We start from the raw sequence: 17,344 nt of genomic DNA on the forward strand, positions 1-17,344 counted from the left end.
CTATTTGCTATTAGATCAATGTGATGCCGCCCTTAAAAGTGCCAAAGTAGGGATTTTCTTCAAATTTAAATGGACCAATACTGAGGTACCCTCTTCCCAACAAAAAAGAATAATCAAAATCGGTTCACAAATTATCCGGAGTTATCGCGTAACATACATACAAAAAAATACAGTCGAATTCAGAACCTCCTCCTTCTTTTGAAGTCGGTTAAAAATGGACGAACGCTTAATCAGTATCACGTCTGATATTAAGCGGTGACGTGGCCGTTAATGTTAAGCGTTTGTCCAGTAAAATGCCTATTCACTCCAGCTTTGAATAGCCTCAAATAAGACCCAATTTGGAATAAGCACATCACGACGTTGTGTGACGTCAGCCTATTGTTATATTCTGCTATTACCATAACTGTGAATAAAATGTTTTTGTTACCTAATCTGAAGAATTTATTGACACTACCGTAACCGTATGGTCAGTTTTTTTATTGCCTCTGTGGCCGAACGGTTAACATGCTGTTCAATTACGCAGTACCCGAGTTCAATTCCCGGACCGGGAGAAATATTTGTATGGCCTAAATTTATTGAGTAAAATTTGTGGTTGTCAATGCATGTGTACATAGCATCAGCGATAGAGGGTTTCCCCAGAGCGGGTCTATGAATGTGTGCGTTATTTATTATTATAAAAATAATAATTATTATTATTGTTTTATATTTGTGACGTGTACAGTCAACATCATGCTTGGGTGCACGAAAGGAGCCTCCTCGCAGTAGCGTGCTATTTATATCCTCTATATTCGCATCTTGGGCAACAATTGACGAGTACAAACACGTGTATGTGTGTGTATGGCACATCCTTTCATCCCACACTTCAACATGGCGGCCATTACTAGTGCCGTAAGTAGAGGCAATAACTTGTAGTCCATAATAATATAGTTTTCTTTTTATTATACCAAATCGTCAAAAAAGGAACGTCTGTTCATAACAGTTGCAGCGCCTCTCAGAACTTTAGGGGTCGTATTCTAGAACTCTACTCAATGTTCAAGTCAGTATTTGAGTATGGTTTAAAGCACTCGAAATCATACTCAAGTCCCTGCCATTAGGGTCGTATTTCCAGTGCTTGTGTTTCCAGTGCAACCCTGACTTGAGCATTGAGTAGAGTTCTAGAATACGACTCTAAATCACTAAGGTCTGAGAGCCAACAACACTGCCACTGTGCCCGTCACCCTGAGACATAAGTTGACAAGTCCCATGAGCCTATAATTTCACCAACGTATATAAAATATTTTCCCTGACTGAATATTATGTATACCGTCCAGTTGCCGCAAATGAAGAAGAACACCATACTCAGCTTACACTTGCTTGAGATTTTATTAGATAGTACGGGCATAGAGTTAAATTTCAAATGTAGTTTTCATCACGTAATTTTCTGATAATCTAGGTCGCATCTTTGTTCGTTACAGTAAATTGAAATATATACCCCACGTCATATTATACCACATTTTGAATAAAAGTACTCTAGAGTGAGCAAATAGGGATATTTCAGCCCGTATGAACACATTAGTAAGCACGCAAGTCGTTTTTCACGCGGATATTGGTTACATTTTGGGTAACTGGGGTAATACTGACCTTCTATCCCAAAAGGCGTGGAATCGCTGTTAGCGTTGAATATGAAAATATGTTTGTACGTTCCATTATGTGACGTAATTAGTTCAACAATTCACCTATAAATTATAATGATAAAAGTTGTTTATTTTTCTCCCAACAACTACAAGATGTTGGTAATACAATAGAAGTGTAAGGTTCGGAGACAGGAGCCCAAATTAGATTATACCTGTGCTATGAGTCACCTGGCCTCCAACACCTGGATTGCAACTACCGGTCGGTTCATGGCGTAAGGTTGGAGTTAGAACGCGCTTTCGAAGTGTTGAAAGATAATAAATCTCAGTCTTCAAATTATATATTATAATATAAATGGGCTACTGCTGAGGTATCCCTTTCTAACAAAAAAAGAATCATCAAAATCGGTTCACAAATTATATGAGTTATCGCATAATATACATACAAAAAAAAGAAATACAGACTTATGAGAACCTCCTATTTTAAGTCCATTAATAAAGATAAGAAATACATAGGTACATTACATATTTTCTTTTATTTTGTAAATATATTACATACAAAATCAAGCTACTAACATACTCACAAAAAAGAGTTATTATAGGAAATGAAACTAATTTTCCGGATTTAAATCGCATATATTTGTTTTTTCAAACAAACCGACGTTTCGGGCCCTTTGCAGGTCCCATGGTCACGGTTTTAAATCGCATATATTTGTTTTTTCAAACAAACCGACGTTTCGGCCCTTTACAGGTCCCATGGTCACGGTTGACTGAGGTTATGTCTAATATTAATACAAACCACCCCATTTTTTACTATAGTTACATTAGTTATTAATTAAATACCTTATTTTTAAAGTTACAAAGAAAACATTCCAATTTACGCTACATTAAGTTTTAATATGAAGCGTAGTATTCGTACCCGCGTCAAAGAACGTATAGTTGATGTCAAACACCGTCGCGTAAACAAGTCTGCAGTCTGCGAGCGTGTCATGGATAAACCTACACATTCAATGAAGTTTGACAAACCCCAGGTCTTTGCAAAAGAAGTCCGTTATCTACCCAGGATGCTGCGAGAGGCCATTGAAATTAAAAAACATCCTAATTTCACCAAGGAAGATGGTTTCTCCGTACCACCAGTTTGGGATCCAGTATTTCCTCTGATGAAAAATCCCAAACAGACATACGACTGCAGTACTAATAAATTTTTTAGTTTATTCTAATTTCTATTATTAATTATTAATAAATTGAACTTAATAAAAATTCACTCAATAAATAATTTGTAAAAATTAATGTAGCGTAAATTGGAATGTTTTCTTTATAAAATTAAAAATAAGGTATTTAATTAATAATTATTATAACTGTAGTGAAAAAATAGGGTGGTTTGCATTGATATTAGACATAACTGGTTGAAGACTGTACCACCTCAGTCAATCGTAAGCATGGGACCTGTAAAGGGCCCGAAACGTCGGTTTGTTTGAAAAAACAAATATAGGTACGCAATTTAAATGCGGAAAAATAGTTTCATTTCCTATATGTAACAATCGCGAAAACCTAAGAACTCGAAGAGTTATTATATTAACATAAATTAATCAATATAATTTGTTATATAATAAGTGTGTGTGAAAAGTATAAATAAATAAGTGCTGGGAAACGTTAGGAACGTTCCTCTTGATTTTCCAACAGGAAAGCCTGAAGCTGGCGCTTTAAAAAATTCTACTATACATCTTACGAAGAGGATGGAGTAGATCATTTTCGCCGAACGAAAAGATGTTGAAGCTGACGTCAAATGTTTTGTATGGTTACGAGTGCCTTCAGTTTTCCTTTTATGTACAGTGGCGCTGTCAAAGCCATGCTCTCCTATATCACGCCTTTTAGGCGGAAGTGTTTAGTCCGCATCCTATGAGGAGATGCGTGCTTATCTGAGCTCCCATTGGTCCATTACGAAACTCTACCTTTTGTCTGGTGGCGCAGCCACCAGTCAAGATTATCAGGGGCCACCTGCTAAATGTCTTGCATTCGGTGGTTTATCAAATATTTAGTAGCAGTAGAGTTTCTTCAGAAAGAGTTCGTATGCCACCTTACCTATTTTTTTATTTATTACTGTGTTCCGATTTTGAAAGCTTTAAATTACATGCACGTAGGGCTTGTCAACTTATATCTCCGGGTGACAGACGCAGTGGAAGTGCCCCTGCGATCTTTGCGATTTAAAGCTCTGAGTGGCACTGCAACTGTTATGGACAGGCGTGTAGCTTACCATCAGGCGCACGACTTGTTCATTCCATCACTTGATATTATAAACAAAAGGATAATAAGTTCAAAAAGTGCGAAAAGTTTACAAGACAATTGTTTGATTAAACGGTAGATTTAACGCCAAAAAGAGAGAGATGCCGCCATGTTGTCTCTCGACTTTCGTGGTTAAATGCTAAGAGGTTCTGGTACATTAACTGCCTCTGTGGCCGAACGGTTGCCATGCTGGACTGCCACGCAGAGGTCCCAGGTTCGATTCCCGGGCCGGGAGAAATATTTGTATGGCCTACATTTAATTCTCTCGTGAGTTTGGGTGTAATTTGTGGTTGTCTATGTGTGTGTCCATGGCACCCACGACACAGGGTTTCCCTAGTGCGGGGCTATGTCGAGTGTGTGCGTTAAAAAAAAAGGTAAGGTAAGCGTTTTCTCAACTAGGCTATCCGTGTGTTTCTAAACATACGTTCATTAATGGTTATAAATTATATTGTAAACGAAATTCATATACCTGTAGAGGAAAATCTAGTGCAAAATAGATTTTAAATACACGGAAAATTTTGTTCAGCAAAATATTCAGTTACTGAGTTACCTCTTTGTTTTTCCTGTGGTAATGTTGACACGAGCGCGTAATAATAATAATCACAAGTAATTTATTGATATTGTAATTAACCGCATAAAACGTAAATTGAATACACATATTCCCTGTCCTCTGGTTTAATAAACAATTACAACTTACCTAATAGAAAATGAAACTATTTATCCGGTTTTTTTTAAAGCACACACTCAACACAGCCCCGTACTAGGGAAACTCTGTGTCGCAGGTGCCATGGACGCATGGACTTTAAGAATTGTGCTGAACATTCTTATATCACTAGATCTGTTAATAATTAAGAATAGATTGTACCCAGAACCGTAAATTACTTTTCATATATTACCTGTCATGTATAATTATCTGAATGTTGACGAAGATAATTTATCTAAATTAACTTTTAAAAAGAAAGCCAGAAATAAATTGTTATTACAAATCTCAGATGACTGAGCTTTATACTATTTGTTCTGATATTTATGTGAGTGTATTTTATGGCATACGATAGCTAAGGTAGGCATACATATTATAGGTTTATTGCTTACGATGAGAGTGTGTCTCCGCACATAAACAGCTCTGCAGTTCGGCGGGCTTTGAATTTGTAGCCAAATGTACTTTTTTTGGAATAAACAATTTATTATTATTATTATTATTACACATATAGACAAGCACAAAGTACACCCAAACTCACGAGAGAAATAAATGTAGACCATACAAACATAGTTTTACACATTTACGGTTGACTCGAACCGTAACGTTGGTTTGTTTCAAAAACAAATAAATGCGATTTAAATCCGGCAACATAGTTTCATTTCCTGTGTGTAACAATCGCGAAAACCTAAGAACTCGATAACTTACCTAATTTTACTTAATATACCAAATGCTACGGTAGCAATGGCGAAGCTGGTTCAAGTCCAGCCGGAACGAAGGAATTTTTGTTTGTGCTCGATCTTTATATTAATAATTATAAATAAATAATAAATAACGAACACACTCATAGAAAAACCCTGTGTTGCGGGTGCCATGGACACACATATAGACAACCCCAAATTACACCCAAACTTACGAAAGAAATTAATGAAGTCCATACATTTATTTCTCTCGACCCGGGAATCAAACCTAGGACCTCTACGTGACAGCTCAGCATGGTAAGCGTTCGGCCACTGAGGCAGTTAATTATAATAAACTAGTGGAGTAATTTCACAAAAATAATTGAATATGACAGTAATAAAATATCATGATATTCAATAAATTGAATAACACCATATTTTACTCAAGCGTAAATTTTGAATTCAATATAAAATGATATAAAAAGTGTAAAGATTTCTTCGTGAGAAAAAAAAGGCAGTTTACATTACATGTATTTCAAGTTCTATTAACTCTACTAAAATGATAAGCATGGCATTATAGCAACCGATTGCATTCTAAGAATTGTCCTGTCACTGTATATAAGATAATTTACTTACATTTTATAACTTTATAAAACTCTGGCACTGAGCCCGCGCTCTCAATGACCATCCCGCGCATCCCTCGGTTCCTTTTTATCAAATAGCCCGTCATACATATTTATTTCAATCTATCCAAAAGGCCTGCATAAAGATAACATGAACATAGTTTTAAAAAAAATATTAAATTTCTGCAAACTTGCAGTGGACTTCTACAAATTTCAAAATAAAATATCGAAAGGCTTGAAGACAATGAGGAATACAAATCGAAGGCCTCATACTCCTCTATAACGCCCGGTGAAATTTCTACTGAAGATCAGCTCTAAGGCCTTATTCAGCGTGGCAGCGGGCGCGGGCGCGTGTAAATTTAACGTACGTAGACGCGCGTTGCGTTCACAGTGGCCGCGCGCGTCACGCGGGTCAATATTGGGTCGGCCCGCCCGTACCTACCATAGTGCTTGGTCTAGCGTCTATTCGCGATTTCGACGCCACGAAAGACGCCAAGACCCGTGCGCAAGCATCCGCCGCCGCGCCCACGCCTGCACTCTGAATAAGCCCTAAAATTTGACTGACGGCGGCTTGTGAGCAGGAGCAAGAAGTTACATGCGTTCTAGTTCATCTACGAGATAATGATCGCGAATAGTCAGTCGCCAGTCATTTGTTTGGGTTCTGCCTTTACTGTATTGTATAACCCTTTTTTTTCGACTCGTCTTCCTGTCGGTGAATGGTTTCCTTTAGTAATTTAGCACTAATCCTACTATCATAACTGAGGAGTGGTTGTCATGGATGGACAGAAACAGTTTCTCGAATACAGTTATTCCCATTTTGTAACATCAAAAGGTTGATAAAATAGTAGAAAAGTAGTTGAAAAATGTATTCCGAGGGCTTTATTTTGTCTTTGTTTGCCTCTGTTTGTCATGTACCCATATTGGGAACAGTAGAGCTCTTAGGTTTGCACGATTGTTACACATTGAAAATGAAACTATCTTTTCGGATCTCAATCGCGTGTATTTGTTTTTTCAAAGACACCGACAAAAATAGTTTCACTTCGGTTGAGTTTCTTGTGAAATAGTACGTGCAGAATGTACTGCCAACTTATCTATTTCTGTAGTCTAATAGTAGGTACTGCTTTCCGGTTTTGAAGAGTATGGTTGCTGGCGAACTTCAGGCACATGGGAGTTGTCAACTTGCCTCAAGGTGACTGACGCAATGTCAGTGCCCCTAAGATCTTTGCGATTAAAGCTCTGAGTGGCACTGCAACTGTTATGGGTAGTCGTGTCGCTTACCACCAGGCGCACGATGTTCGTCCCGTCATTTGGTATTATAAAAAAATCAATTCAACACAATGTTACGAATTTATGTTGTCGTTGTTATGGAAATAGTTGTGCGTTATTTACATGATATTTTCGAATAGCTCTTCGGTAGTTCTAACAAGATTAGACCTCGGTGGCCCGAGGCCACCTAGACTCGCTTGTGATGCGAGCTCGCGTGAAAACCCATCATAATTGATATCATAAAAATATGTCTTTAAAGGAAATTACTTTCCCTTTACTGAATAAAGTTAATAGGGCAGATTGAACAAATGTAAATCAACATTTTTGTTAACCCATTCGCATATTTTTAACAAAAGTATTAAAACAAAAAGACAATGGATATAAGAAAATTAAAGAGAACATTTTCAATGAAATTCTCACATTTTAACAGTGAACGTTCCATCTTCGAGCCGTAATTAAGAAAGTTGGGTTCCAATTATATGTTCCGAGTTTCGAATACCTTTTTGTTAACTGAGTTTGTATTGTGTTGGATGTTGTTTCGTTAAACGTATTTTGTACACCATATTGAACCACTGTATTTATACGTCATACTATTGGCATAGAATAATAAGGTAAGTAGTGTACCTAACTCCCGCTTGTTCAGCGCGTCAATGCCTACACGTCTCTCGCAGCATAGGGTTGTCACTAATGTGATTTTTTTTTTCTCAAATAATTTAGACGACTCCGTGATCGAGTGGCATGCACACCGGTTTTCATGGTGAGATCCCGGGTTCCATCAATGTAGAAAAAGTAACTTTTCAATAATGTGTACTGGGTGTTTGTGGCACCGTTATTGTTTCCATTACCATGACACAGTTTTTTACTTACTTTGGGTGTGATGAACATAACGTGATGTCATCTAATATTTATGATTTATTTATTATTATTATTTTAGTTGCATCTAAAGGTTGCAAAACATTATTTGAAAAAAGGTTTTTATCACAGTATTCTCGAGCTATATATCGAAATAACCTTCGTCAAATGCAGTACTTACATTTCTATTAACGCACACTCTTAGCCCTGCACTAGGAAAGCTCTGTGCCGCGGGTACCCGCTCACGCGATACATGCAGCCGTAGACGCATACCACACCTAGAGGTGCCGGTGACGATTTTATACCGAATTGGGATATCGAAGTTATAACAAGTAAAAGAACTAATATTAATTTTTTTTTTGTAATAACGCTCACACTCAACATAGCCCTGCACTAGGGAGACCCTGTGTCGCGGGTGCTATGGACACACACATAGACAACCACAAATTACACCCAAACTCACGAGAGAAATAAATGTAGGCCATACAAATATTTCTCCCTGCCCGGGAATCGAACCTGGGACCTCTGCGTGGCAGTCCGGCATGGTAACCGTTCGGCCACGGAGGCAGTTAAAACTCCATAATAATTGCTATTTCAGTAACTACTCTAGCAAACCATAAAGTTCTTAATGCCTGGGTCTGTCATTTAAAAAAAATAAACAACTTCAAAAATACGTCACGACAATTCACTCTCTCACTTCAGTCAGAGCTTCTTGTGAAAGAGTTCGTCCCGGTTACGGTTTGGAAGGGTAAGGGTGCTGGTGAAATTACAGGCGCATGGGACTTGTCATGTCTTATGTCTTAGGGTGACAGGCGCAGTACCAGTGCCTTTAAGATTTTTGCGACTTAAAGCTCTGTTAGGAATAAACGTGTCGCTTATCTACTTTGTTTATAAAAAAAAAAATTCTATTCCTTATTTAATGGCGCGTGCGACTTGCGCTGTACAATTAGTGCACCGCAAGATTATGCGGATGTGTGTGTCCGTACATGACGCGCGGCGTTCGTGCACACATACAAGCTGCTCTGCTACGTTTTTCGCTATTATTCTTCTTATACTATGCTCTGGGGCACAGGTCTCCTTTATAAACCCTCTCCAGTCTTAATAAGTCAGTGCTTATGAACGTGACTGCTTTAAAATGCGTGTACACATCGTGTTTTGTAGAAAGGACGAACGTGACATTTCGAAGATTTTTCACGGGAGCATGTTTTAGGTTTTTAACGAAACTGCTTAAAAATGTTTGTGTCCTGTTTTGAAATTCAATTTTGGTTTTAATTAAGTTTACTTATGTTTAAACATTAAATTTTATAACAGGATGTATAGTTATTTTTGATACAAGTGCGGAAAGTTAGTAAGACTCGAGACAAGTGAAAATGAGAAATCCGCTTGTTTGTACAGTGGTTGCAATTCAAAACATTTTCCCCTGAAAAATGTACGTAATGTCGCTTTCGCCCTTTCTACCAAACACCGACGACATTGCAAAATTGGTAGCTCCATTTCTGTAGTGATATATAACTATGATTTTATTTTCTAACTCACGTAAGTTACAAATATACAAGGTAAAATCTGACAAACTCGGAGAACTTTTCATAGCAGTGGAGCTCCAGCGAAGTGCGTCCAGGGAAGTACTCCCACCTTATCTACTTCTGCCGCCAAGCAGTAATGTCAGCGTTACTGTATTCCGGTTTTGAAGGGTAAGGGGTGCTGGTGAAAATACAGGCACATTTGACTTGTCAACTTATGTCTCAGGGTGACGGGCGCAGTGGCGATGCCCCTCAGATCTTTGCAATTTAAAACTCTTGAGTTGCAATGTAACGTTATGGACAGGCGTGCAGCTTACCATCAGGCGCACGACTTGTTCGCCCCCGTCACTTGATATTATAAAAAAAGAATAAAAAAGAGTTTACTAACATCGTAAGCAACAACATTTATTCCATGACATTTAAATGATTCAATGGTGATAATCTGTGCGGTAACAAAAGAAAATGCGATCGCAAATACCAGTCCAATGCAAAACGATGGAGCGAGGATGGGGGTCGTTGGGGAGGATACTAGCACGTTTGAATTAATATAGACTAATTAAAAAAATCTCAGATACAACAAAAAGTTTAAATAAATATTTTTGGTAAATTTAATATATTTTGTAAAAAGTCGTGCAAGGTTTTTTATGATGTAGTCCTGCCAGGTTGTTAGTATTTTACAATTAACCCTGTATACATTGGTGGACATTATGTAGGTCACCTCTAAGAAAAGGGTTTAGTAAGTTAACCGCGTTACTCCCTATAAGTTCGAGACGTCACCGCAGTGTATTCAACTCTTAAATACAAATTCTGTTGCCATATTGTCTCTTTTGCAGTTATAACATAACTAAAAATTACTGCTAATTATTTTTATTTTAAATAAAAGTATTATGAAAATTTAGTATAATAAATTTCAATGGTTTGTTATTTTATGATATTCATTTCTCTTACCACAATTTTTCTTTAATTATTTTATAATTACGTGATTATAATTAATGTATACATACGTTATTATGTACACATAATGAATTACATATAAATATCTTAGGAACTAACATATTTATGTTATGATTTATTGTTACAACGATCGAACATCTAGAAAAATTTTCTTCGACCTGATGGAACCCACAACCAAGCTGCACAGTAGCATTGTTCTTACCAACTGAGCCACAATTCAAGTTACCGAGCTGTCGAAATTCTCACACGTGTTTTTTACAGATCTTTGGAGCGGCATTCGTCGCTGCTGCTGAAAAATTTTTGAAAAGCCTAACCGCAGCCGGTATCTTTACAGCATCATTGTTGCAAGTCCACTAGTTTTGTTATGATTAACAATCATAACAAAAAGAGGTGGTGAACAGGTGGAAGAAAAAACATTTTCCATCATAACAAATTTAGTATATAACTAACATACGTTTAGGCTTTTTAATACTTGGGTCTACATTACATAGACGAAATAGGCTTACCGCGATTAGGAGTCCAATGCAGTCACCACACTCATTAACGCGGGAACGGCTTGAGCCAGTTAGAAAAAGCTTTGTGTCCATGCAATAACAGCGAAAAAAATCTTGCGCGTTTCACTTCCGCTTGGACCGCAGACGGAAAATGCACAACGTCTCTTTCGATCTTATTACATGAACATGAAGACTTTTTTGTTACAAAATAAGTTCGCATTTAACCTCCATCTCACCTGATGGAAAGTGACGATAAAGTCTACGATGGAGCATGCACACCAGTATGCCTTCACTATCGTTTTGTTCGTTTGTTTTGCCCAAGTTATACCGTACAGGAAACAAGTCTGCAGGCAGGGAGTTCTATTCCTTCGCCGTTTGCCATATAAATGTAGAAGCAAAACGCTTCGTACAAATCCTCGGTATATCCACAACGTAGGGGTGGAACCCTACGTCTAGTATCCGATGATGAAAAGGGGTAGGTGAAAATTAAATCATGCAATTCTGTCGCACACTGTCTGTGATATATCCCGAAACCGATAGGTAAGCCTTATGGCGGTGTTCAAGATTCTGCAGCTTTATCTTAATTTATTCCGAGTCACATATAAGCCTCTTAGCTTACTTTTCTGACCGGCTTACTATGTTTCTGAATCGGTAAGTATGATGTCTCTCTAAATGGTGACAATGCTATTTCATTGTATGGCTGTGTTAACAAATATATAACCCCAACGAAAAGGTAGCTGTCTGCCCTGCAGTCTCTCAATGAGAAAGATAACATTCAACTTTTACATGTAACTTATAATACTTAGAGAAGTGTAACAAATTGCATATTCCTATAGGTATGTATAAGTATACACTTAAAGAGCACGCCTTAACGGAATTAGTATTCATATGACGTCACACGTTAAAACCCTATTTGAATCCAGTCTTGCGAGAAGATTTAAGGTTCTTAACGCACTGAGCAATGAAAACTCAGAGAAAATATTTTTTACGTTACTTCCTTACCCTTTATTACAAGACACGCCTTTTGGCATCATCGAATTGCTGTATGCTGTTGGATTTTTAGATATTCTTATATGATGTCAAATGACTGGATGAATAAATCGCAAACCTGGTCGTAGGAACACTGCCCCTGCCCTCATCACCCTGAGACACAAAGCCACCAGCACCCTTAGCGCGTTTGCTCAATGCATTCGATTAATATTCGTTCCGACTCCAAAACTATGACAAATCTACAAATCTCGGACCCACTTCGGATGTCGCTTGTGCACTCTAATTCGAATCCGAGAAATGCGAATATCGCTTGAACACCTAGAGATAAAAATGATCCCTGTGACAATTCGTCATTTATCGGATTCGTAACTCATACGATTCGGACGTAGTGTGCACACGCTCTTACGCTTCTAAACCGGAACATTGTAATGCTCACAATTGCTGCTCGGCGAGAAATAGTTATGATGGTAGTACTTTCCTGCACAAATTCTTTCTCTAGGAGCTCCATTGCTTCAATCTGTTCTATTAATGTTTTGTTCTACTAATTTCTTTTAACGATTTTTTACCTATCTAGCGACACAACGGCAGTGTCATTCAACGTTTTTTTATGATACCAAGTAACGGAATGAACAGATCGTGAGCCTGGTGATAAGCGACATGCCTGTCCATAATAGTTGCAGTGCCACTGGGCCCGCCACTGTCACTGCTTTGAGTTAACTGGAAGATATAGACCTTTTATAGTACAATAAAGAATATATCTGTAGGTGAGAGTTAAAGAACCTTAAGTGGCAATTAGTAATAAAATCACAACAACTAGTCACACAGCCACCGAAACAATGAATTTATTGCAAACCAAATTTCCCGATCGCATAATTTCACGATATTCCACCGATAAGTGGCCAGGTCGATCATGTGATTTAACACCGCTGGAATATTTTTTATAGGATTACGTTAAAAACAGAATCTATACGGAGCCAATCGAATCGATTGCAGCCTTAAAACTCAAAATTCGTGAAAAGACGAAATAGACCCACCATTTTGTCTAAAAGTGATTAAAAACTTTGATGAAAGAATCGACATCTGTAATGGTCGTGGTGAACATTTATCAGATATCATTTTTAATTCATTATTGCCAAACCTTACTTTTTTTCAATAAAAATTAGAATCATTGTCCTCTAATAATAATAACATATAACAATAATAATATGTTAATTCAAAAAACACACCTTAGCCTTATATATAGCACAGAGAAGAAATTTACAGGTTCAAAATGTAAACAATATAAAAACAAACAGGTAGAAAAGGCGTAACAAATCAAAGGACTCTCACTCCTAAACTAGACAAATAAATGTCTGTCTTAGGAGACAGTGTTCAGTTAGGCGGGACCAAAAATACGTGCCTGTATTTAAAATTTTGTTTTTATATAAAATTTAAAGTATAAAAATGAGACTGAGCGATCGTGGTTATACACTTTTAGTTATGATCTAAATTTATTGTTTCATTTTGATTTACAAAACAAATTTCTTGTTGAAAAACCGTATATAAAAAACTTGATTCAAAATCAAAGCGACCATGTGATCAACAATGGTTAGCGTTTGTCCGAGAAAAGCCTGTTGGCTCTTGCCTCGAATGGGCCTAAACTGTAGTTTTGGAGAAACGCAGATGTTAATACGATATAGTTAGTCTATTACATTCCATTGCCCTGTACATAAGTAAGGAGAAAGTAAAGCGCTTAATGCATATGAGCAGTACATCAATAGCATAAGGAAGGAAAATAAGTAGGTATACTGTATAAACTATTGTATGAGAGTCTATGTAAATTACCTATGTAAACACTTTGTTTATACAAAACCATAAGGTAAAACAGTGACTCAAAATTCTATCTTGTAACCCGTTTATTACCAGTGTAACACAAAGAAATAAATTTATCTGAATTTGAATCGGCAGTTATGTGTTTGCGGCGACTGAATCCAATTTTTGTAACGGCTATTTTCATACTTGCGACGTGATTTATACGTACGTCAATGACCTAAATTCACATTGAACAGTAACTTGAAAAGGAATTCCATTTTTTTGGTTGACATTTGTATTATAATAATAATCTTCTTGCCCAAAATACCACAGTGTCCCCAAAAGTCTTCGACCAGTGTGCGTTGCCAGTGATGACTTACGGCACTGAGACGTGGTCGCTCACTATGGGCCTCATAAGAAGGCTCAAGGTCTCTCAAAGGTCAATGGACAGGGCTATGCTCGAAGTTTCGTTGTGAGATCGAATCAGTAATGAAAATATCCGCAAGGGAACCAGAGTAACCGACCTAGCCCTAAGAATTGCAACACTTCAGTGGCAATAGGCAGGACACATAGCTCGCAGAAGAGATGGCCGATGGGGTGGAAGAGTTCTGGAGTGGCGACCGCGTACCAATAGAGGCGTGGGCAGCAGTAAGCTCCTTGTGAAAGAGTTCATCTAGGGAAGTACTGCCACCTTACTTATTTCTGCTGCCAAGCAGTATTGTGAGCGTTAGGTACTGTGTTCCGATTTTGAAGGGTAAGGGTGCTAGTGAAATTACACACATGCACATGGGACTTGTCAACTTATGTCTCAGGATGACGGCCACAGTGGCAGTGCTCCTCAGATGGCACTGCAACCGATAACAGTTGCGCTTGTCCATAAGGACAGGCGTGTCGCTTACCACCAGGCCCACAACTTGTTGGTCGTCCCGTCACTTGTAATCATAAAAAAAGTCCGTGGTTCAAAAAATGTGCACTGTTTTAAATGCGTTCGCACGGAATTTGTACATTGCAGCATGGTTTAAAGTGCTCTGGCATCATTTAAACTGGCTTGCAGTGGACTTAATAATCGGCGTGAGTCGCGGTCCATAAGGTGGACTGCTGATTTGATGAAGGTTGGGGGAATCCGCTGGAGGCAAGCGGCGCTGGACAAGTCGTTGTGGCATTCTTTGGGGGATGCTTATGTTCAGCAGTGGACGTCTTTTGGCTGAAATTATGATGATGATAAATTATAAGTTTTATTTATCAGATTACATACAGTCCAGTTTGGTTAGTAAATAATGTAATACTTAAAAACTATGTTAGTAGTGCTAAAAAAAAAATTACATTAAAATAGTGTTGAAATACCTAAGCTTCATATGCGAGGCGGAAAAAGCTGCCGCATTGAAAGCGAATTGTATGTACCGACAATGGTTTCCAGTATAGGGTTGGAACTGGCACGCAACCTGCACAGAAATGAGTCTGACTTTATACGCATAATGGAATAAAAGTCATCAAGTATTACGTCATAAGTAAAGCGTCATTCACTAATTGTGCAATAAGAACCCAAAATGTTTTTTCCAGCTTGGTGGTTAAAGGTTAAGTTTGCTTAACACCCTTCTTCAAACTGATCTACTTAGAACAAAATGGACAGTTAAGGAGTCAGATATCTCAGGGTATCGACTGTACCTGTCTTAAACGGCAGGTGTCCTAGTAAGTTAACTCTGAATTTAACATAAAATTCCTTAAGTTTATCACTATTCCAATAAGCGTCGTAAATTTCTGTAGAAAGTAATATTGTATATATATATATGTATGTGTAAATTAACATATATGTAGGTATATAATATTAAGGTCACTTATTATTTCATAATATGATAGTGTAAGTTTTTAATCACGCATTTACACACTTGTCCCTCTCTGTTCAGTTCTCCTCTGCCTCAAAGGTTGTCTGGAAGAGATCGCTCTCAGCGATGAAGCCGCCTTCGCCCACATTATATCTAAGGGTCGTATTCCAGAACTCTACTCAATACTCAAGTCAGGACTTGAGTATTGCAGTGAGCACTGAAAATCATACTCAAGTCCTTGCCATTAGGGTCGTATTTCCAGTGCTTGAAATCATACTAAAGTCTGCTCAAATCTTGACTTGAGCACTGAGTAGAGTTCTGGAATACGACCCTAAGTTGTCTATGCACAGTTTTGTGTGTGAGCATTAAAATAAAGTTTTGTGTGTGAGTAATAAAGTTTTTGTTTAGTGTATGTGAAATAGTGGGGGTGAAATTCAATAAACTGGATTCATTCTCTAAATTATTGTCCTTCTGACTACTTCTGAAGAACCGCTTTTCCAGTGAAAAAAAAATCATCGAAATCAATTGACAAATTGCGGAGTAATCACGTGACATACACACAAAAAAATACATAAAATATATACTTTTAAACTTTCGCGTTGCATTGTACTAACATTTGGAAACAGGAATAAACGCGTTTACATACGAATAGGTATTTTTCACACCTACTTAGTTTCCCGACCTTTCGGCCAAGTTGCACTGGCCCTGGTCACGGGCTGACTGATAATGCGGTGTTTACATTTCCATCTCGGCGGTAGAATCTTCGTCAACCCGCATAACATTTTTTTAAGCTACCGCCACACACAACACTAACGGTGTCCCTATTCTGTATCACAGTCGTATTCTGGTACGCAGTCGATCGCGAATATCGCCTTTTTTGCTAATACCGGATTCCATACTGCAGATAATTTGAAACAGTCCTCTCGATTGAAATTAGTAGGATGTTTTTTTATTTCAATCGCTTCACGTACAACTCTGAATAAAAGTGACGATCGGTGGAGCGAAAAGTTTATCTCCACCGAAGGTGAAAAATACCTATTCGTATGTAAACGCGTTTATTCCCGTTTCCAAATGTTAAATACAGAGAAATTGAGAACCGAGGGTTTTGAAGTCGATTAAAAATGTGTTCCAAAATTTGCGAATATTAATAGAGTGACTGTACAAGAAGCTACATTGGTGGTAATTTCAAAAATCGCATCTAGAAGACAAAACTTTCTTATAAATCGAATTTTGTCTTTTTTTGCACAACCGTTCTGTCCTCCTTCCTTTTCAGAGCAAACTTTTGCTAATCGGTAGTTGAATATGTAGAAGATTGATGTTGTCAACGAAAAGATCGTGAGAAACATATTTTTATAACTCAAGGGGAGATAAATCGGTCAGTGACAGTGACACAACACTAATATTTTAAACTAGGATCGGAATTCAGTATCCATCGTCATGTTCCCAAGATAGGCAGGCCTTTTACAAGCCTGAATTAAATAAAAAAATCTCGACAGCGTTTGCTATAATTTACGTTTGCATTACGACTACAATACGACACCTTTTATGTATTCTGTTTAGTCAGTATTATATAAAAAATAAGCGCATATTACCAGACGAAAAGTGACGATGAGGTCGATGATGGAACCTAAATAATACCTGTTCACTCTTTACTTGAAAACTTGGGCCAAGTTAGAGCGTTCAATGAATGTCTGCAGGCAAGAAATTCCACTCTCATAAAATTGTTCTCGAAATTGATTTTTTTATATATAAAAGCAAATA

General features: G+C 37.7%; 1 protein-coding gene across 1 annotated transcript in view; it reads right to left on the minus strand.

Annotated features, from left to right (window-relative positions):
* Window positions 1–248: 248 nt before the first annotated feature.
* The window catches only part of LOC113227371, a 52,807-nt gene continuing 35,711 nt past the window's right edge, over window positions 249–17,344 (minus strand). Inside the window, exon 2 of the mRNA XM_026460266.1 lies at window positions 249–403. Coding sequence (XP_026316051.1) covers window positions 249–403 — 155 coding nt within the window. The remainder of the gene's footprint in view (window positions 404–17,344) is intronic.

This window comes from Hyposmocoma kahamanoa, unplaced genomic scaffold, assembly GCF_003589595.1.
Source record: "Hyposmocoma kahamanoa isolate Upper Pololo Valley unplaced genomic scaffold, ASM358959v1 210, whole genome shotgun sequence".
Taxonomy (NCBI): domain Eukaryota; kingdom Metazoa; phylum Arthropoda; class Insecta; order Lepidoptera; family Cosmopterigidae; genus Hyposmocoma; species Hyposmocoma kahamanoa.